Here is a 23705-nt window from a genome sequence, read left to right as displayed (position 1 = left end):
CTCGCTGTTCAAAAGCCGCGCCTCCTCGTCTGTGATAGGCAGTCAGTGTACAGCCTATCACAGATATTCTCTCATCCTCGTCCGTGGTATGAGGATGAGAGAATGTCCGTGATAGGCTGACCGCTGACTGCTGGCAAATGGAGTTTTTTTTGGACGAGGAGGATGTGCGGCTTTTGAACAATGAATGGCCGCCGAATACTACACGCTGATCGGTGCAGAGCGGCGCACGGAGGATGCACAGGACACAGGTAGGATGCACACACACACACACACACAGACACATGCACACAGGTACATATACACATACACAGGGGCGGACTGATAACTCATGGGGCCCCCGGGCAATAGGAGATTATGGGGCCCCCAGGCAATCAGAGATTATGGGGCCACACAGTATACACACACACAGTATACAATCACACAGTATACACATACATGTACACACAGTATACACAGACAGATGTAAAAAAAAAAAACACAGATTTATACATACTGTCCCTGGTTTTACTGAGGCTGGCAAACCTGATGGGGCCCCCTAGTGGCCCAGGACCCTCGGGCAGTGCCCGAGTCACTCAATGGTCAGTCCGCCCCTGCACATACACAGGACACAGGTACATATACACATACACATGCACATATACACAGGTACATGACACAGGTACATATACACATGACACATGCACAGGACACATGCACAGGACACATGACACATGCAAAGGACACAGGGAGGTATACAGCTCCAGATGGGCATTGTTGACCCTCTTTTTCCACTTACAGTAGCTGTGCATTTCTCACCCTCGTCTTATACTCGGGTCAATAAGTTTTTCCCATTTTTTTGTGGTAAAATAGGGCCTCGACTTATACTCGGAACAACTTATACTCGAGTATATACGTAAGTTATTTATTTTTATTGCACTTTCATCATTTTTTTTTTTTTTTACACACGTACAGTATTAGGTTAATAACATATATAGAGCACAAGCACTTGAAGATTTATATTATTTATTTTTATTGCACTTTTATATTTTCTGTCTTTTTTTTTTTTTTTTTTTACATGTATTAGGTTAATAATATACATAGTACACAAGCACTAGGAAATTTAATTTAAGTTAATTACTTATTTATTACATTTTAAAGGGAAAGGAAAGGCAGGGGAAAGAGAAGGAAGAGAAAGGAAAGGGAAGGAGAAGGAAGGGATTTTTTTTTTTTTTTTAATGTATGTGGATGGGTGGTGTTGAGGGAGCCACTCTCTGTCATCGGTATGTATATATAAGTTATGATATTTGGTACTTTCTTTTTCCCTATGCGGATATGCCATGTAAATGTTAATTGTAATAAGAGAGAAATGTTTAATAAAGGATGAATTATTAAAAAAAAAAGAGCATTGTATATAGTCCTTAAACTTATACTACAAAAATGGATATCAAATTCTCTGCCAACAATAGCTCAATGGTCCGAAGCGATTAATCTTAATCTAAAACGGGAGGAATTGGCATATAAACATAGGAGAAGCCCTAATACATTTTTGAAAATGTGGTCCTGGTGGTTTGTCTCCAACTTATCCGAGTAAATAGTTGAGCATAACAATGATGCTGAAGAAAGTTAGTAATGAGATGGATTCATGGTGGAGGATAACTGTATATACATATATATGTCACTAGGGGGTAGTAACTTAATTATATTGAATATAATGGTTGGCTTTATATTGTTAATCTCGTGTAGGAAAAATGTAATTGTTAAATTTAATTTGATGTGATAAAAGGTTTACAGCAAAATTCAAAATGCAACCGCAAGGTGTAATCCTTTTTTCTTTTTTTTTTTTTTTTGTTGGGTGGGGTTGTTTTGTGGGAATGATTTGTGTGTTTTGAAGTTTTGTTTTGTTTTTTTTTTCCGTTTCAAAAATTCTTTATTGATAGAAGAAATGAAGTGATGTAAAATAACTTGTAAGGTAATGATTATTATCAAATGACATCAACATTTAAGGAGGGGTATTCCAACCTAAGTAGTACTGTAGCCTGCTATACAGGTACATATAAGTAATAGAAGGAAAGATGGAAAGCAGGAAAGGGTGGGGGATAAGGGAGAAGCAGTGATAGGGGAAAGGCAAGGAGTAGAGTTTTTTTTTTTAATTTGAAAATGAAATAAAAATTACTTGATTGGAAAAAAAGTGCACAATAACACACACAAATGTGTGAATGCAGCATCAATGTAAAAAGTCACTTAACGGTTATTTATTAACAGTCTTGTTATGGAAAACAGGGAAAAGTATATTCTTATAGGACCCATTCTTCTCTCTATGGGCTTCTCCAGGCTGGGATGTTCCACTCTACAGATGAACTCTGCCCCCTGGTCTCTGAGGAGTGATGGGGTGAATGTCAGAGATGACTTATTGGAGAAGGTCTTATCTTTTAGCTCTTTTGTTTTCTTATCAGAGACTTTGTAGTCATCTTTGGGTAGCTCCGTTACAATGGGATCTGAGTCTGTTCTGGGTTCCTTTTTAAACCAGATCACTTTCAGATGATCTGGGAAATATCCGGAGATATCACAGGTCAGACAGGCCTCTTTACCTTCTTCCAGGTTGGGAATTATGATCTCTCCAACTTGTGGACGTCAGGGCAGATCTGCAACACAAAGACCGACAAGTCAGTTCATATTTCACAAGGGGTTGGATTCTCTAAAATGCAAAGATGCAGTTAATGCAAAATAATGTTCAGGTCGGATCACTTCAGTCCTGTAGGAATCTTTTTCAATGCTACTGTAAAACATGTGAAAACAGGTAGTACCACACACAAACTTACTATGCACACACTCTGATGTCACCACATGAGAACATCAAAGACCCACCTACAAACTAGAGCATAGGTGAGTGAAGAGCACCAGCTATCGGGGGAGTGAGGGATAAAGTAAGTATAGTTGCTTTTTCTCTTCTCTCTCTCTTGACAAAATGAGCATTTAACCCTTGTAAAGGTGGGAGAGTCTCAATGCAAGGGTTATTTTTCTCCCAGAGTTTAGCTTAAGACCAATTTTACACTGGGGCGGTTTTCAGGTGCTTTAGCGCTGGAAATAGCCTCTGCTACTGTAAGTGCCTGAAAATCCCATTCATTCCAGTGCGACTTTTCACACTGAGGCGGTGTGCTTGCGGGAAGGGAAAAAAAGTCCTGTAAGCAGCATCGTCGGGCGCTGTATAATGCGCTCCCAAAACGCCCCTGCCCATTGGAATAAATGGGCAGTGCTTTCAAAGTGCCTTAAATGCACTTTGAAAGCACTGCAAAACAGGATTTTTTAGCCCCTTTTTATGGGTTAAAAGCACTCCACTAGCGACCGAGAGTGGCACAAAAGCCCTGCTTAAACAGCGGTAAAGCGCCGCTAAAACAAGTGGCACTTTACTGTGAACACGGCCGCGGCCCCAGTGTGAAAGGGGTCCTAAGCAAATTCAGATTTGAAATGAATAATAAGAAGCAGCATGATACTGATTTTTTTTTTCGGTGTCTACAGCCATTTGAACAATTTTTTTCCTTCACTTACTGTGTGGACTCTGAGATATAAAGTAAGAAAAATCTCTCCAAAGGGGACATCTGTAATGGTTGTGCACATTGGGCACATGAAAAGCCGTATACACCAACCATGTCTCAGCTTATCAGCTTATCCCAGCCATTTTGGCAGAAGAACAGACATAGCACATTGACATTGCCTCTTCCCTTCTCCGTGAGTTCATGAAATAAACAAACTGTTAACTGATGCCAAGACCTTCTTATCTGCCCATTGACTGACACAGACCCTTTCTATTAACCAATACACACTTCAGTCTAGAAACCCTAATAAAAATGTCAGACTCAACAGGCCTGAGTACCTTGAGTTGTAAGGCCCCTTTCACGCGATCGGACGGTTCAGGTCCGCCTGTCAGTTTTGACGGCGGACCTGAACGGGCGATCCATGTTAGCCTATGGAGCGTCGGATGTCAGCGGAGACATGTCCGCTGACATCCGACCCCGTCCGATCCGCTAAAAGCAGACGTCCAGGTCCGTCGCTATCGGATCGGGTGAGATCTGACGAAAATGGACACGCTGTCCGTTTTCGTCCGATCCCTCCATAGGCGGTAGCGGCGCCTGACAAGCCCCTCCCCGCTCAGCGGAGATCAACGGACAGATCTCCCGCTGAGCCGGCGGACCGAGGCGGGCTCCGTAGAAACGGAGTCCGCCTCGTGTGAAAGGGGCCTAACAGTCACCCTGTCGTAAATAGCTCAGGTGGGGGGAATGGTCAATACACATTCCTGATTAACTGGTTATTAGCAAAGACTCTAAACCTTCAGTACATGTCATAATTCATGATGTTATAACAGCACAGCCATAATATTTACTTTCCTCAGTTAATTTGTAACATTTTCAATCAAAACACCCCTATATTGGGCAATATGGGGAGCCAATGAGACATAATAACCCTGCTAGGTAAAGTAAATATCCGAAAGCTGCCATATTTATATTAATTTTGAAGCTAATTTAATGTGGGACAATATGCAGGTTAGCAGACTGTAACCTGTAGCTAATCAGAGATATTAATACTTATATAAAATTATATCTGGGACTTGGTCATAAAAGTGGTGACATCCCAGCAACCACCCCTTAGACCGCATGATTGGTCAGATGTGTGTCAACATCCCCCTTAATGTGAAGAAAAGTGGAACGCAACCACATTGTGACAGATCTCATTTTAACATCAAACCAAGTAACACCTAAGAGGACTTGAGAGAGGCACTGTACTGTTTTTTGTTTATTCATCGGACTCTGCAAACCAGAACATTGTTAAATATTCTCCCCTTGTTATTTCTCTGTTGCCTTGTCGTTTCTTTGTTTCCTTATAATATAAAAAAAAACAAAGAAATCACAGCGCTAACAAAGAAACCCCCTAAAAAGCAGCAGTTCAATTGTGAAATATTCACAACATGTAAACAAACAAGGAAAAAACTGCGCTATGCTATAGAGAAAAATTATACATACAAATCAATCTATGCAGATATAAATATTGGTGTCATAAAACATCATCATCTTCTATGGAGATAAGAAGAATCCCCACCATAGTTAACCCTATAGGCCAGTGTGGAAAGGTAGGAAAAAACACCCCTCGTAGTGATCCTCCACCATCTAAAATATGCGCTTACCAGATAGCAAGCACAACAGGCACGTCTGTGAGTCAAGGTATGCGGCTGGCAATAAAGCAATCCTCTGAACAGCGTCACAGATGATGAGCATCACAACCATATGTCAGACTGTGTAGACTCTGTGATCCAAACTAAAAGGGATCTGCAGTGTTGTATTTTGCAAGATTTGCTATTTGCCCCCCCCCCCCTGCCAGTCATTGTCCCCTGTACATGTACATATGGGAATGGGACCCATCATAAATGAGGATAAAGTATCAAATGAAAAGTGTTCCAGCCATCTTAAATCTATCAATATCCACAATATTTACCAGTACAGTCTTCTGTCTTCCGGTGTGGACCACTGACTTTACAGCCAACACCAAAGTATCCAACAACGTCTCTTAAAGAGGAACTGCAGCATCTTTGCCATTCTGAAGCTTCTCTCCAACCACTTTGTATATTATTTTATATATACTGCGATTCTGTACTTGACAAATATGCTGCAGAAATCTCTCTCTCTGGCTGCATCCATTTTAACTGTAGGCAGCTGAAGCTGCTGCCTATTCACTTCCTGGATTTACACAGACACACAGAGGCACACCTCCAGCTCTGCAGCTCTCATTGGCCCTCTTATGACTCATCCCCCCCTCCCTTCCTGGCAAACTCTCATGAGAGTGAGAGAGAGCTGTGCATGATGTCATAAGCCTAGGCCATGGGTGCTCAACCTGTGGCCCTCCAGCTGTTGCCGAACTACAAGTCCCATCATGTCTCTACCTTTGGGAGTCATGCTTGTAACTGTTAGCCTTGCAATGTCTCATGGGACTTGTAGTTCCGCAATCGCTGGAGGGCTGCAGGTTGAGCACCCATGGCCTAGGCTAATGACCAGACAAGAAACAGGAAGTTGGCTGTATAAGGTATTTACTGGCAGAAAAAAATGTTTTACTATCCAAAGTTAAAACAACAACAAGGGCAGAGGATTTAATAGATGGAAAGTTATAAAAATGACTGAAGTCCTGCTTTAAGCAATAAAGCCTAAGCTTTTTGTGGGCTTCTTGGCTGGGGTGTCTGCAGGCTGTTCATTGATACCTCCTTCCATACGTGGCTTTCCTTTGGTTGGTTTCTCTTTGATGTTATTTTGAGAAACAACCTTTACAGTTTTAATTGTTTCATAAAGAAGAATAATGAAAAATGCTTTAACCACTTCAGCCCAGGTTTTTTCAGGTTTTACCCCCTTCCTGACCAGGCCATTTTTTGCGATACGGCACTGCGTCGATTTAGCTGACAATTGTGCAGTCGTGCGACGCTGTACCCAAACAAAATTGATGTCCTTTTTTTTCCCACAAATAGAGCTTTCATTTGGTGGTATTTGATCACCTCTGCGGTTTTTTATTTTTTGCGCTATAAACAAAAAAAGACAGACAATTTTGAAAAAAAAAAACACAATATTTTTTACTTTTTGCCATAATAAATATCCTCCCCCCAAAAAAATAATAATAATAATAATTTCTTCATAAGCTTAGGCCAATATGTATTCTTCTACATATTTTTGGTTAAAAAAAATAAAAAAAAATGCAATAAGCATATATTGATTGGTTTGCGCAAAAGTTATCGCGTCTACCAAAATAGGGGATAGGTTTATGGCATTATTATTATTATTATTTTTTTTTTACTAGGAATGGTGGCGATCTGCGATTTTTATTGGGACTGCGACATTCTGGCAGACAGATCAGACACTTTTGACACTTTTTTGGGACTACTGACATTTATACATCAGAGCTAAAAATAGCCACTGATTACTGTATAAATGTCACTGTCAGGGAAGGGGTAAACACTAGGGGGCGATCAAGGGGTTAACTGTGTTCCCTCGGTGTTCTAACTGTTGAGGGATGGGACTGCCTGGGGCAGGAGACCGATCGTTGTTCCTATATACTAGGAACACATGATCTGTCTCCTCTCCCCTGGCAGAACGTGGATTTGTGTGTTTACACACACACACACATCCCTGTTTTGGAAAAAAACTTGTCAGAGAAAGAAGCAGGTCTTTCCCTATTCAGTGAACACGCAGCCTATGACCACACCACCCTGGATGCACCCGATCTCATGTGATCTCAGAAGATAAGCAGGGTCAGGCCTGGTCAGGACTTGGATGAGAGATTTCTACCTTTTGTTGCTGTTAAGAAACATCTATTTCACCTTTGCAGACTGTTCTTTTGATAATGAATGGGGGATCTGTTTCTTTATAATCAGCTGGTACACTCTCAGTGTTCTGATGAGAACATTTGCAGTGTTGACATCCCTATGGAAGCGTTTAACCCTTGGGGAGTATTTCACCAAAACAGAAATTTCTATTTCAGGGGATGCCTACAATGTGACTTGTATCTTAGTGCAGACTTCTGGGAAAATCAGTGAGCCAATCACACAAGCAGGAAATTACATTTCTGGGGTGTTCTGTTAGGATTGCCACCTTTTCTTTGAGTAAAACCAAAACATTTTGCCACGGCAATTTTTTTTTAGTATACTCTATAGTATTGTAAACCTTGGACACCTTTGGGTGCCCCAAGGCCAGTAGTAATGTGGCGCGTGTAGCAGGGAACATTGGGTGTGGCCAAATTGACAGTAGGAGGCTTAACAGGACATGGTTAAAGTGATTGTAACGGTAAATAAAAAAAAAAAATAACAAACATGTCATACTTACCATCACTGTGCAGCTCATTTTGCACAGAGTGGCCCCGAACCTGCTCTTCTGGGGTCCCCCGGTGGCTCTCACAGCTCCTCCCCACATCTGATAACCCCCTCGGGGGAAGCGCTTCCCCAAGGGGGTTAACTCAGTGCTGTATCTTGGCCTAGGCCGACAAGGCCTAGGCCTAGAGCGGCACTTTGCGGGCAGGGGGCAGCAGCGAAACCCCCCCGACCCGTCCTCCCACGTCCCACTCCAATACAGCCTCCCGTGGCCAGCTTGCACAGTATGGGCCTGTACTTGGCCGAGGGGGGAGAGACTGCTGCCCCATATAACGGACCATGACTGACTCTGTCAGCTTAACTGGTGGAGGCGGAGCCTAATGCTCCGCCTACCCACCTCCGCGCGACATCATTGCATGCAGTCCAGCTCGGGGAGGCGGAACAGGTCTCTCTGGTTATCCCAAACTTGTTTCCGGTGTCAGTTTCTTGTTGAGGTATATAAGATGTGGTGGGTGACGTCCAGCTCTAGCCTCCTCTCCCAGCCGATGCCTGTTAAGGAGAAACGCAGCGTTGGGTGGAGCCTGAGGATCTGACGCCACCACTCTCTTAGCTGATCGGCTTCGGCCTCGGCTGTGTTTTTTAGTTGCAACTGTGTTTGCTCTGCCAATGCTTTGGATGTCAGTTGTCCGTTTTATGGATTAAAAGCATTTTAAATGTACTGCACAATGAAGTGCCTCTTTGTCTCTCAAACATCTTATCCCCTGCTATGAGCGGTCTTGCCGGAGTAGTGAGCAGTGGAGATTGTTCCTGATTGCCGCCTCAGGAGTTTGAACTGTCTGACATGGAGGGAATCCCGTCTCTGCTTAAGATCAGCTGTTCCTGATATAGGAAAGAATCTGTTCAAGCTCGCACGATCTCTGTAATAGGGATCCATCAATTCTGGTAAGCAGCCCCCCTTTTCTCTTTCTTTTCTATATCTTTACACTGTCTATGAAGATACAGTGAAGATTTATTGAAGATAACATCGTTTACAATGAGGAATTGCACCTCCGGTTCACGATACTAACCAGTTCCTATATGAACTATATATTTATACTCACTCATATTCATTGTATTAATTTTGTATAATTTGGGTAGCGCACTGAATTTTCTTTTATACTGTGTAAACCTCATGTTCAAGGTTTTTAAGTTGCAGCACCCGGTATCATCAGTTTTTCACATACTTGTATGTTTACACATCATTTATTTTTTCATATTTTTAATCAGATTTTCACACTTTTCAACATTGTTTTATCATTACAGGTTGTAGCGCGGAGTGTCTACCATACACGGGTCTCTCTGGTTACCAGAGGAGGAGGAGCGAGAGAGAGGAGGACGACGACAGCGGGAACCCTCAGGTAATTGATTTAAAAACTTGTATACCGTAACCCAGGCAGCTTTAGTAATACAGCCACTGTGCCCCCAAACGCAGCCACTGTGCCATCAAACGCAGCCACTGTGCCCCCAAACGCAGCCACTGTGCCATCAAACGCAGCCACTGTGCCATCAAACGCAGCCACTGTGCCCCCAAATGCAGCCACTGTGCCCCCAAATGCAGCCACTGTGCCCCCAAATGCAGCCACTGTGCCCCCAAATGCATCCACTTTGCCCCTAAATGCAGCCATCGTCCCCCCAAACGCAGCCACTGTGCCCCCAAACGCAGCCACTGTGCCCCCAAACGCAGCCACTGTGCCCCCAAACGCAGCCACTGTGCCATCAAACGCAGCCACTGTGCCCATCAATTGAAAGAGGAAGGGGTGTGGTTTACAGATGAAAGGGCGTGTCTTAAATAGGAAGGGGTGTGGCCTTGACAGGAAGGGTGTGTCGTATTTAAATTAGGGAGTGCATGAGTTTAGTCATGCCTAGGGCAGCACAAAACCTAGATACACCACTGGGTTACCTTGCGGGCGCGCTCCCGAGTCCAGCATTCAGCGTCCATAAAGGCCGAATGCAGGACTCTGCCCCGCCCCCGGAGCTCGTGTCATTGGATTTGATTTAACAGCAGCAGGAGCCAATGGCTGCACTGCTATCAATCTATCCAATCAAGAGCCGAGAACCCTGGGCAGAGAGACAGTGCGTCTCCGCTGGGTCAAGTTTGAGGGTTCAGGTAAGTAAAACAGGGGGCTGGGGGGCCGGTCACTGACAGGTGTTTTTTCACCTTAATGCATAGGATGCATTAAGGTGAAAAAACACGTAACTTTAGAACCCCTTTAAATAAAACAAGGAAAAAAGGTCTGGTGTCCCCAGTAACACACTTCCATCCCTATAACATATAGTAAAACAAAGGATTCACCCTGGGACTTTAAATGAAGTGGGTACCGTTTCCGCCAGTAAACATAACAGTAGTAAATACAGTATATGGTTTATTCAAGTAAAATTGTTTACATGTATAGATAACACCAACAATTGCTAAAAAAAAAGGATATATAAACAAGAAATATTGGTACATGGATGTAATAGCAGTCATAGTACACGGGCATCATACTACTCGACTAGTTTCGCGAGATCCAGCTCGCTCTTCAGGGGTGGATGTGTGTAACATTGTACCACTGAGCTTGACCATGGCTACAGGTATGCGGCTCCAAGACAGCGGCAGCAGGTGCCTCACCAGGGAGCTGAGGGGGCGGAGTCAGATGGGACCCCACCAGGGGCCAAACGGAGAGCAGGCATGGCATGGGTGTAGTGATGTAACCCTAGAGACCTCGTTAGTTCATAAAGAGTGTAGGCTGAGTGTGGTGAATATCTTGAATATAATAGTAGAGTAATGAGACACAGCAGGCAACCTCCACACCTATGTGTGTCCTCACTCTTCTTTGAGGAGTGAGTCAATATATGTCCTAACTTCGAAGAGGGATATCTTTGTTATGGCAGCAGCTAGCTGCCATACGGTATCTTCTTCTTCGGCCAGCGGTCCGGTTTCCGATAATAGTGGTCTCTGTGGCGGATTCGACGTGAGATCACTTTTATCGGCAGCGGGAGAAGGGCCCCCCCTCCCGCCGTGCTACGGTGCCCTCTGCCGCTTACCGGAGCCGCCGGCAGCGGTGGAGGCGATCAGATCCTTTTCCTTGCTTGGTATGGAGACGAGTGAGGGGAAGATGGCCCCCACCTGTCTCCATATCATTGCAGGGTGGAAGCAACGTCAAAACTTTACTTCTGCCCATAGCTCTTAAAGAGCCATTTTAAAAAAAAAATTTTTTACTGCATTTTAGTGTAAATATGAGATCTGAGTTCTTTTTGACCCCAGATCTCATATTTAGGAGGTCCTGTCATGCTTTTTTTCTAATACATGGGATATTTACATTCCTTGTAATAGGAATAAAAGTGACCCCAATTTTTTTTGTGTAAAAATACAAAAGAATAGGTAAAATAAATAAGAAAAAAACGCGCCCCGTCCCGCCGAGCTTGCGTACAGAAGCGAACGCATACGTGAGTAGCACCGCATATGAAAACGATGTTCAAATCACACATGTGAGGTATCGCCACGATCGGTAGAGCGAGAGCAATAATTCTAGCCCTAGACCCCCTCTGTAACTCAAAACATACAACCTGCAGAATTTTTTAAACGTTGCCTATTGAGATTTTTAAGGGTAAAAGTTTGTCGCCATTCCATGAGCAAGTGCAATTTTGAAGCGTGACATGTTGGGTATCAATTTACTCGTCATAACATTATCTTTCACAATATAAAAAAAATTGGGTTAACTTTACTATTGTCTTATTTTTTAATTAAAAAAGTGTATTTTTTTCAAAAAAAGTGCGCTTGTAAGACCGCTGCGCAAATACGGTGTGACAAAAAGTATTGCAACGCCCGCCATTTTTTTTCTCTAGGGTGTTAGAAAAAAAATGTATAATGTTTGGGGGTTCTAAGTAATTTTCTAGCAAAAAAAAAAAATGTTTTTAACTTGTAAACAACACATCTGAGAAAGAGGCTCGGTCCTTAAGTGGTTAAGGTGGCCATACACTACACAATCTGATTGTACAATCTTTAAATAAAACATGCAGGCCCTTACACTATACAATTCTTGACAGATCAAAATCTGATTGTACAAGAAGATTGTGTAGTGTATGGTCACCTTAAAGAGGAGTTCCACCCAGGGGGGCCATTAAAAAAAAAAAAAATTAAAAGTCAGCAGCTACAAATACTGCAGCTGCTGACTTTTAATTGGACACTCACCTGTCCCTGGGTCCAGCGGTGCGGGGGATCGAAGCCCCGCTCGTCCCCCCCCTCCGCTCGTCGGCGCCGGCATTTCAACTGTGGGCGCCGGGCTGTGGCTTCACAGCCTGGCACCCACTGCGCATGCGCGAGCGGCGCCGAGCGCCGTGATTGGCCGCTCAATCACCTGGGACCTGCAATGGGTCCCAGATGATTGACAGGAGGGAGGGAGAAGAGCCGAGCCCTTCCTGTGCCAGGGGGAAGTGATGTCACCAGCCCAGGCAGACGAAGGGGCAGACTACGAGGGACCACCTAGCAACAGGCATTTAGAGGTAAGTAAAAAAAAAAAAAATATCCAAATGTTTTTTTGTTTTTTTTTTTAGAATTTTTTAGATATGTTTGTTTTTTTGGGTGGAACCCCACTTTAAGTCCTGACCTGTGAGCTTGAAACACTTTTATTACAGTTTGTTGGCCATTGCAGTCGGTTTGCACCTACAGTAAGCCCAGTGGCTGCTGTCAGAATATAATATGTCCTCCTACCTTTGTCATCAGTAACTAAAAAAAACAAAACTTCATTGCTGTAACTAAAGTAAATCCCATTGTTGGTGTCAGATCCTCCTCTCCCTGCAGTCTTCCATTCAAAGCTGAGCACATTGATGGGGTGAAGAGGCTGTATCACTATGGAGTCTGTATACAGAAGGGGGAATATATCACTGCAATAATGCCACAAAACTACAGCTCTGCAGACACCACAGCAATACAGATCCCCAGACATTTCCATGCGGGCATTTGCATTGAATTCAATTGAAACAGACATGCTGAACTTCCATGCAGACTCTGATCATTCTCTGCTACACATGGGGAAGGGGGTGTGGCTGAGCCGAGACTGAGGGGGTGTGTCCCCCTTTCTTCAGTGAGTACAGCCACCAGACCCAAGGAGGAGTGTTCAGAGGACCCCTAGTGGCAGTGAGTGGAAATACAGAGAAGCTCCACGGACTCCAACAATCTTTTGATTGGATGGGACCAAGGAGAGGAAGCACGTCCCTGACGCCGCTCCTGCTCCATGTAGAAAAAAGTGTCCGGGTTTCTGATGAAAAACCGGACTGTCCGGGTGAAAAACGGACAGGTGGCAACCCTATGTTCTGTACATCTGTGTACAGAACTCCTCCAGGTTGTCATATTGCATTTTATAGAAAATTGCAGATTGAAAAGGAAAGATCATTTGAATAACATTATATTATGATATGGATTGTACAGCAATTGTATATGTTATACGTTTTTTCCTATTTGCTCTATTTTTTTCCAAGAAAACTGAGTTATCCTTTAAGATAAAAATGTCTTTTACACATTTGGTTTTATTGTTTAGAAAGACAATAGCTATATACTGAATTAAATATATATATCCTGAATTAAAATATTTATGCTATTTGATATATTCTCTTCCTTACCTCTTATAGTCAGTGTTCTGGTCTCCGGTTCTTCCATAGATTGGTGTTTCCATGTTACAGAGACTTTGGTCTGCAGATCATCAAACACATATATATGAATGCTGCCAACACTGGTGACATCATGTGTGAGATCTTCATATTTTTTAAAGTTGTTTTCCCATGGCATTCTGGACTTTTTATCTTTATATTCATATGTCCATTCTATTTCAATATGTTCCGGGTAAAACTTCTGTAGATTGAGGGTGAAGAGAACACAAAAGGAATCCCTCATAGTGATCTCTATAGGCTCCACCATCTGGGGTTTAGCTGGAATACACAAACAGCACATTAAAGATCATCTAAACCCAGGAACAAAAAATGTAATAAATTGCAGCTTCCCTGACTTTGGATATGGCGGCAATTCGTTTTTTTAGGCTTTTTCCCTTTTATCTTCCAATGGTGATCCTGCCAGTAACACACTTCCTGTCCTAAGGTGACAACACTCCCTTTTTGTAGAAAAGCACTCAAACCTTCGAGCTCACTGCCTGACTATCTATAGCCTACACTCTACAGCATATGAGCCAGTCAGTACTCAGCACTTTAAATAGTAGGTTGTTTGTATTTAGCATTTGCACTTGCAAGTGAACAATTGGTCACTTCATAATTCTTAAAGCAAAGAAGTATGGGACTTTGAATGAGGTGGGTAAGTGAGGCTAATGAACAGTCACCATTGAAAAAAAAACATTTTATTGAAAAACAATAACATAGTATCATAGTAGATATGTAATAACAGTCACATCATACAGTTTATAATGATTGATACATTATGAACAGAATGGAAAGCCTCCACTTGGTGTTTGCCCCATGTGACGCTGGGCAGTACCTGGGGGGCTGGCTGGGCGCATATATGGCACTCAATTTTTGCTAACCGGTCTCCTGGTAGCACGTCCTTCACCAGGCACATACATTCGGTCATCACTCACACATCACAGGTGGGAGATCTTACTTAGTTCCCCCAACTTTCCACTCAGATTTTTACTGACATTCACTTCTCCTGTTCACTTCTGTTCTGGCACACTCTCTTCCCTCATTCATTTTCTTTCTCCGGCCCTCCCTCTATGGGCTCCTCCCTCAGTTCCCGGACTTAGCTCCTTTTAGTGGCCTGCGGCTGCAGACTTCCTGGGGCTCACATTGTATTGGCATGTGAGTATCCATTGGGAATGAGTGATCTTTCTCTTCCCTTATATGTATATTCATTCCACACCAATGCACACTGTATTCTATTTATCCTTTTTAGATTTTGGTGCAAATTGCCCCTGAAGAGTGTTTTGATACACGATACGCGTCAGGCTTACGCCATGCACCGAATAACCAACCCCCGCATTGGGTTTTATACATATCAATGACGTCACTTCCCGTTTACTCGGCTGCCAATGGCACCGGTTTTTAAAAAGTACACAGTATTCAGAATCACCGTTTTCGGCGATCTGAATGCTTTGAAGTGTAAAGGAGGGATGGGGGGTCTTTTAGACCCCCCATCCCTCCATAAAGAGTACCTGTCACCACCTATTACTGTCACAAGGAATGTTTACATTCCTTGTGACAGCAATAAAAGTCATCAAAACATTTTTTTTTTTTAAACACAATTTGTGAATGTAAAAATAAATAAAATAAAAAGGAAAAAAAAATTTAAAGCGCCCCGTCCCCGCGAGCTCGCGCAGCAAAGAAAACGCATACGGAAGTCGCGCACGCATATGTAAACGGTGTTCAAATCACACATGTGAGGTATCACCGCGATCATCAGAACGAGAGCAATAATTCTAGCACTGGACCTCCTCTGTAACTCTAACCTGGTAACCGTAAAAAAAATTTAAAGCGTCGCCTATGGAAATTCTTAGGTACCGTAGTTTGTCGCCATTCCACGGGTGCGTGCAATTATAAAGCGTGACATGTTTGGTATCTATTTACTCGGCGTAACATCATCTTTCACATTATACAAAAAAATTGGGGTAACTTTACTGTTTGGATTTTTTAAAATTCATGAAAGTGTCCCTTTTCCAAAAATTTGCGTTTAAAACACCGCTGCACAAATACCGTGTGATATAAAATATTGCAACAATCTCCATTTTATTCTCTAGATTCTCTGCTAAAAAAATATACATAATGTTTGGGGGTTCTAAGTAATTTTCTAGCAAAAAATACGGATTTTAACTTGTAAACACCAAATTTCAAAAATAGGCTTAGTCATGAAAGGGTTAAGGAATTTCTGTCCTGTATCCTCTGGGGGCTTTCCATTCTGTTCATAATGTATCAATCATTGTGTATAAACTGTATGATGTGACTGTTATTACATATCTACTATGATACCATGTTATTGTTTTTCAATAAAATGATTTTTCACATTTTTTGACTTTTCATTGGCCTCACTTACCCACCTCATTCAAAGTCCCATACTTCTTTGCTTCATGTTTGTCTAGGGATGGAGACCTGTGTCTCATTCAAAGTCCCTTTTCTGCATAACTTCATAATCCTTACGTTGATTGGCACATGATTGAGGAAAGATTGGGACATTTTAAGCACCCAACTAAATCTTAAAGCAGAGTTTCGCTAAAAAAAAAAAAAAAATTAAAAGTCAGCAGCTACAAATACTGCAGCTGCTGACTTTTAATATATGGACACTTACCTGTCCAGGGTGCCCACGATGTCCTCACACAAAGTCGATCTGTCCCTCGGCTCTCAGGTGGAGGCGCCGCCATCTTCGGTAAGAGAATCAGGAAGTGAAACCTTGCGTTTTCACAACCTGGTTCCCTACTGCGCATGCAAGAGTTGCACTGCATGTCTTCACTGGTCCCTGCTGTCTTCTGGGACCTGTGTGTCTCCCAGAAGACAGCGGGGGCGGAGGAGGGTCCGGACATGGCGTAGATCACAGCGGAATCTGCGCTGATCTATCCCTGGAAGTGGGAGCAAATACCTGTATTAGACAGATATTTGCTCCCCCCCTCCCCCCGAAAGGTGCCAAATGTGACACAGGAGGGGGGGGGGGGCAGAAGTTCCATTTTTGGGTGGTACTCCGCTTTAAAGTATCATTAAACCCCAAAACAAAAATTAATATATTGCAGCTTACAAATCCTTAGATGTGGTGGCTGCATTAGTCTATTTTATTTATTTTTCATCAGTTTTCACCTGTGATCTGGACAGTAATCCTGTATTAGTGCACCCCCCACTCTGGATGAAGGAGCACATGAAGCACATTTGGACAGCAGCATTGTCACTTAAGAGGGGGAGTGTTATATGTAATAGCAGATTTAGACACGCTAACAAGCCAAAAGCAGCTACAACAAACTGTTTTTTCCTTTTGGGATAAAGGTTTTACATAAATAATTAAAAGCTGATCATTGTAAGCACCCCTTCCAGGGGTAAATGGTTTGTCTCAGATATAAGCCTGCAGAATGCACATTACAGCTCTGGCTTTATGGCAGGATCAACTGATTTGTTTTATCTGTTTATTAAGTACAAAAACACAACAGTTCAACTGGTTATTTAACAGACCAAAAAGGGAGCAAATGAGAGAAGTTCTTTGTAAGGGTTTAGATAAACTTTGACCACTTCAATACTTTCACTCCCTTCCTGCCCAGAACAATTTTCAGCTTTCAGCGTTGTCACATTTTGAATGACAATTACTCAGTCACGCAACACTGTACCCATATGAAATTTTTATCATTTTCTTCACACAAATAGAACTTTCTTGTGGTGGAATTTATTCTCCACTGGGTCTTTTATTTTTTGCTAAATAAATGTAAAAACCCGCAATTTTTAAAAAAAAAACCTGCATTTTTCTAAAATTTTATAAATAATCTTTCTTCAAAAATTTGGGCCAAAATGTATTTCTTTGGTGAAAATATCCCAACTCAGTATTTAGTCTGTGCGAAAGTTAGAGTCCACAAACTGTGGTATACTGTATATCTGAAAATCGATCAATCCTAATGTACTGACATTACATTTCTTGAGGCCCAAAAACGCCAGGACAGTACAAATACCCCCAAATTACCCCTTTTTGGAAAGTGCAAAGTCCAAGTAGTTTAGTAAGAGGCATGGTGAGTTTTTTTTAATTATTTTTTGTCACAATTTTTGGAAAATTTAGAAAAAATTTAAAAAATATATTTTTTCACAATTTGCACTCTCCCTGCATTTTTTTTAGAAGAGGTCTGCAAAGGTCATAAGTTAGACTCTGCAGTGCTCGAGGGCATGAAAACGGAAAATTTATATCAAATACTTACCGTAATTTTCCTTTCCTGATGGACTCCATGGCAGCCTACGTATGGGTTAATCCCGCCTCTCATACCTCATAGGACCCCACTCCCATAAATCTTTGCAACTAGACAGAGACCGTGTTCCGTAACTTAGCCTACTCCAGCAAATGGGAGGGAACTCCTGCTGCCATGGAGTCCATCAGGAAAGGAAAATTACGGTAAGTATTTGATATAAATTTTCCGTTTTCCTGACAGACTCCATGGCAGCCTACGTATGGGAAATAACTAGCCATACACGCCCGGGTGGGCAATTGCTGGTTAAAGAAAAAAAGGTTTAATTGGCACCATCAACAGATAATACGTGCAAACCAAAATTAACCGAAGACAAGGAAGCAGGTTCTACACAATAGTGTGTCATAAAGGTATTAATTGATGACCACGAGGCCGCTTTACAGATCACTTCCGGAGATACATGCCGGGATGCTGCCCAAGATGTAGAAACGCTCCTGGTAGAATGAGCGGTCACTGCCTCCGGAGGAGCCAAACCCTTAGACTTGTAAGCCCACTGAATGGCCTGAACAATCCATGCTGCAATGGTTCTAGAGGAAGCACGCTTTCCCTTGTTTTTACCGTGGAAGAGGACAAACAAGTGATCAGATTGGCGAAAAGAAGCTGTGGCTTCCAAGTATTGCTTCAGAGCTTCTCCGACATCTAGAGGATGAATATTAGAGCCCTCAGAAGACTTGAACGTGGGAAGGACAATTTCCTGATTTTCATGGAAAACAGTTGTTACTTTGGGATTTGAACCTAACATAGGAATCAGGACCACTCGGTCAGGGAAGAACGTAAGGAATGGTTCTTTGAATCCTAAGGAACCGATTTCTGAAACCCTCTTAGCCGATGTTATGGCTACTAAAAAGACCACTTTGAGGGAAAGTTCCTTAACAGATGACTGGTCCACCTGACATATTTCTCTTCCTGCGAAGAAGTCCAGGACAAGAGGAAGATCCCATTTAGAAAATCTTGGTCTCCTTTGAGGTCTAAGTCTTATTGCTCCCCTGAAGAACTGTCTCGTAAGGGGGTGCCTGGCCCATGATACACCTGTGAAGGCAGAGATTGCAGAAACTTGGACTCGTAAGGAGCTAACCGACAAAGACAGATCCAGGCCTGTCTGCAGAAAACCCAGAATATCCTGTATCTTTGGGTCAATACAAGAGCCATTAGTGGAGGCCACATAGTCCGCGAATTTTGACCAAATTCTTTGATAGACTTTGTTGGTGCCCGCTCTTCTGGCATTCAACAATGTAGCAATCGCTGAACTTGGACATCCTAGTGCTTCCAGCCTTCCCCTCTCAACCACCAAGCCATCAGATGGAGATGAGATGGGCATGGGTGAAGAGATGTTCCTTGCGACAGGAGATCTGGTCTGGCCGGGAGAGGGACCGGATCCCGGTAACTGAGCTGAACCAGGAGAGGAAACCATGGCCTGTTGGGCCAGAAAGGAACAATCGCCACTACCTCGACTTCTTCCCACCTGAGCCTTGATAGAAACCGAAGGATGACTGGTACCGGGGGAAAGGCGTAGGCCTTGAGGAATCTCCACTGATCCGTCAGGGCATCCACTCCGAAGGCTTGGGGACAGCGACACCTCGTGTAATATTTCTGCAGTTTGAAGTTGCAAGGGGATGCAAACAGATCTACTTCCGGCATCGCTCCCAGAGACAAGACCCAGTTGAACACTTCGGTGTGGAGAGACCATTCGTTGTTGTCCAGGGTGACCCTCGAAAGGAAGTCCGCCTGGACATTCTGAATTCCGGGGAGATAAACAGCTGATAAATTTGTCAAATTCGCCTGGGCCCAGGACATGATCGGACTTACTTCTTTCAGTAACGAGAGACTGCGGGTGCCCCCCTGTCTCTTGATGTAAGACACTGCCGTCGTATTGTCCAGTCTCAGGAGAACTGAGGCCACTGATGTCAGGTGGGAAAAGGCTTGAAGAGCACGGAAGGCAGCTCGAAGCTCCAGGATATTTGAGACTATCCCTTGGGATGGGAAGTCCCATCTGCCTTGGGCTACCTCCGTCAGACAGAGGGCGCCCCAACCTCTGTTGCTTGCATCCGTAGTCACCGTGATCCAGGAGACAGGCGCTATGGAATGGCAATTGAGAAGATTCCCCCGTTGCAGCCACCAGGGGAGACTCTCCCGCATGGAGGTGGTTACTCGTACCAGCTGGTCTCGAGACCCTGGATCCCACTGTTGGAGAAACCCCTTCTGAAAGGGCCGCATCCTCCATTGTGCCCACTTCACCATGGGGGCTGTGGCCACCATGGTGCCTATTATCTTTAGACATTGCGAGGCTCTGAGAAGAGGTGATGATAATGCCAGACGAATTCTTTCCCGAATCACCGGAATTTTCTCCAAAGGCAGAGAGATGGTACTCTCCATGGTGTTGAATTGGGCTCCAAGGAATATTAGAGACTGCGTTGGATCTAGGTGACTCTTCTCCTTGTTCAACAGCCAACCGAACTCTGTTAGGGTAGAGATGACCTGATCTCGATGTGCCAGCAGCTGACCCTTGTCTTGTGAAAGCAGAAGTAGGTCGTCCAAGTAATGGTGTAATCGGATACCTTTGACCCTGATTAATGCTACTACAGCCAATAAGAGCTTCGAAAACACTCGAGGCGATGTTGTAAGCCCGAATGGAAGACATGTGAATTGGAGATGCCTCTGATCTACCGCGAATCGGAGATACCTCTGAAATTCCTGTGCAATCGGCACGTGAAAGTAGGCATCTTTCAGGTCTATGGAGACAAGCCAATCTCCCGGTTGTATCGTCTGGCGTATTGTTAGCAGAGTCTCCATCTTGAATCTTTCCTTCTTGATGAAGGAGTTCAGATAAGTCAGGTCGATTACCGGCCTCCAGGACCCATTCTTTTTGAGGACCATGAAAAGGGGGGAGTACACCCCTAGGAATCTCTCTTCTGTTGGTACTTGAATGGCGGCCCCTTGGACTACTAGTGAGTCCGTATATGACAGAAGAACCTGTTTCTTCTCTTCTATGTGAGGAAGAGTTGTAGGAACAAACCGGTGTATGGGTGGGTTGCTGAACACCCAGGTATGACCCGAAGAGACCGTTTTGACGGTCCAGAAATCCCGAATCGAGGCTGCCCAGACGTGCTGGAAACGGAGTAAACGAGCCCCGACTCGCTCCGTCTGGACAGGCTCTATATCAAAAGGACTTCGCAGCCTCACGTCCTCCAGAAGAGGCTGACTTTGAGGACTTCTGCCCTGAAGGTTGATTTCTCCTCCAGTTTTTTCTGAAATCACGGCCAGGTCTGTAGCGGCGTGCATCCCTCGCACGCTCCTGATCTTGTTTGGGATAAGTTTTCCTCTGACCAAAAAGGCGGCGATCCTGGGGTAAGAACCCTGATTTACCCCCTGTAGCACGGGTAATGGCAGAATCCAGTTTATTCCCAAAGAGGGAGGAACCCTCAAAGGGAATTTTACACCATGCCTGTTTAGAGGCAGGATCTGCAACCCACGGGCGCAACCACAAGGCGCGCTTCGCCGTTACCGAGGAAAGCATGACACGTGCCACAAGGCGGATAATATCCAGGGATGCTTCCCCCAGAAAGGCTGATGCCAGCTTCAGCTCATGTACCGGTGAGTTCTTGAGCAACTCCTCAGAGATCCTCCCCAATACTGCATCCATATCATCCGTCCATGCTTCCATAGCTTTAGACAAAGCTGCAAGGGCCAGGGCTGGTTTACAAGCCATGCCTGCCGTAATATAAATGCGTTTGAGGTCAGTGTCGATCTTCCTCTCCAAACCATCTTTAAAAGAAACGGTGTCTTCCAGAGGAAGCGTGACATGCTTCACTAACCTCATTAAGGCCGCATCAATGAGGGGTGCAGCTTCCAGATGCTTTACCTCCTCACTTTTGAATGGGTACATTTTCGCTATCTTGGAAATCAGTGAGTTCTTCCTCTCAACTTTACTCCATTCATCTGAAATAATTTCCCCAAGTTCACCCAGGAAGGGGAAATTTGGGCGTTCTTTCCTGAGCTGTTTGAAGTACTTCCTCTGTTTAGAGGGGGCTTCTACTGGCTCCTCCCATCTCAATGCGCTTTTAACCGCTTTAACCATCTGTGGAACCAAGGAAAAATCGAAGCCTGTACTGGAGTCTTCCACATCCGCTTCGCTGTCCGAAGAACCACTCAAGGAGAGACTTCGTCGAGAGGGACCTGGGACCTCAGGGACAACCCTGTCAGGAACTGGTGGAGGAGCAGCAGGAGGGCTGGATGTACGAACGGGATCTGTCCTGTTCAAAGACTCTTGAACCACTCTTCTAACCAGAGCCTCCACCTGTTGGTCTCCAGCTCCTCATTCTTTAACAGCTCGAGTATAGCATAGCTCACAGAGAGATTTACCCTCTGGGACCTGAGCTCTACATCCCCAGCATGCCTTCTTATCAGAGCGGCTGGAATGGCGGTGAGAATGGCGACTAGACGTGGACCGTCTGGAGGATGATCTAGGACGTCTAGAGCTTGACGTAGAGTGACGGTTTTGTGATCTAGATTTGTCACTAGCTTCACGTGCTGAAGAACGGTGTTCAGACCTAGAAGGGCTGAGGGAAAAAACAGAGTCAACATGCACCTGACAATAAAACCCAAAACAAAAAACAGGCAGAGGGAAAATTAATTCCATCCTACCTGCCGAGTAAGGGTTGGCCACTGGGGGGCGGTGACACATCCATAGCAAACAACTGACCAGCAAGACACTGAAAGCAATCAAGACAGTATATAAGAAACTGATGGTTTAGCAATTAGGAAGAAACCATAGGCAGGCAGTGCAGCATAACTCTTACCTTGACCAGTCAAGATATGTGCTCAGGGAATCAGCTGCTGAAGCATGAAAGCATCCCAAGAAATAGCTGAATCTGACAGCTATTTAAATCTGCCGCCCAGGATGATGTCATCGCGCTCACAGCGAACCCACGCTGTGTACGACGCCGCCCCATAGACACCGCGCGCATGCGCGACCGCCGCCATCTTGTCCGGACCGCGCACGTGCAACCAAGCCTCGATTTCGATCGCGGCTCGCGCATGCGCAGAAGGGCCAAGAAGCGGCGGACTGGAACGCAGATGCGTCCCAGCCGCCATGACCAGGAAAGCTACAGGGACAGACAACAAACAAATACAGGCTGCCATGTAATAGGAAAAACAGTATACATCACCACCACGGCACCGATTCGATCCGGCCTGGGACTGGGAGCCATTGCTCATACTGCACGACCAGGGCATTTTCATGAAGGGGCCTCCCGCTAATAGCTGGGACGAATGGCCATGTTGCCGCTTGCCTGCCAATGGCCGGCTATTAAGCTCTTCAAGGCATCGCAATATTTGCCCATGTCCACCCTGCTAATAGCTAAGGTAAATGGACTCCAGAAAAGGACACCGCCAGAACCGTCATCTTCGCGTGCAAACCGCCAGGACTGGACCGACCATTGTTTTAAGGTAAGACTACCTTGGTCCTAGGAGGAGGACAAAAAAGGAACACGGTCTCTGTCTAGTTGCAAAGATTTATGGGAGTGGGGTCCTATGAGGTATGAGAGGCGGGATTAACCCATACGTAGGCTGCCATGGAGTCTGTCAGGAAAGTGATTAGTATGGGTTATAGAAAACAGAAAAAAAACTTATGTTTTTTCTGCTCATGATCTTTGCACAACAATATCCCATAAATGAGGAGTTAAATAATAATGCAAATATTTTTTTCTGAGGTATCTCTTGCCTCAATAAAACTCTGATGGTTCCAGCTGACAACTTACTTTCAGGGACGCTGTGGATAACTGTTTTGAGTCCCTGCTCAAGGCTTTGTTTTCCCTATCTGGACTGACCTCACAACCACGTGTGGTTGCCATAGCAGTGTGTCAGACACGCAGGGTGTGATCCAAATGGCTGGCCAGGAACCCTAGAAACCCTGTAGAAGTGCCTTCCAAAGTCAATTGCGCCTGTTTCCAGCAACC

The 23705-nt window shown here is 44.2% G+C and overlaps 1 protein-coding gene across 1 annotated transcript in view; it reads right to left on the bottom strand.

The window, feature by feature from the left end:
* Positions 1 to 1060: 1060 nt before the first annotated feature.
* The window catches only part of LOC141148579 (uncharacterized), a 117824-nt gene continuing 95179 nt past the window's right edge, over positions 1061 to 23705 (bottom strand). Inside the window, exons 8-9 of the mRNA XM_073636144.1 lie at positions 13451 to 13756; positions 1061 to 2621 (exon numbers count right to left, since the gene is read on the bottom strand). Coding sequence (XP_073492245.1) covers positions 2611 to 2621; positions 13451 to 13756 — 317 coding nt within the window. The 3' untranslated portion in view covers positions 1061 to 2610. The remainder of the gene's footprint in view (positions 2622 to 13450; positions 13757 to 23705) is intronic.

Source organism: Aquarana catesbeiana, linkage group LG06 (genome assembly GCF_042186555.1).
Source record: "Aquarana catesbeiana isolate 2022-GZ linkage group LG06, ASM4218655v1, whole genome shotgun sequence".
Classification (NCBI taxonomy): domain Eukaryota; kingdom Metazoa; phylum Chordata; class Amphibia; order Anura; family Ranidae; genus Aquarana; species Aquarana catesbeiana.
Note: the sequence above shows the minus strand (reverse complement) of the source record. Positions and strands in the feature narration are given on the sequence as shown.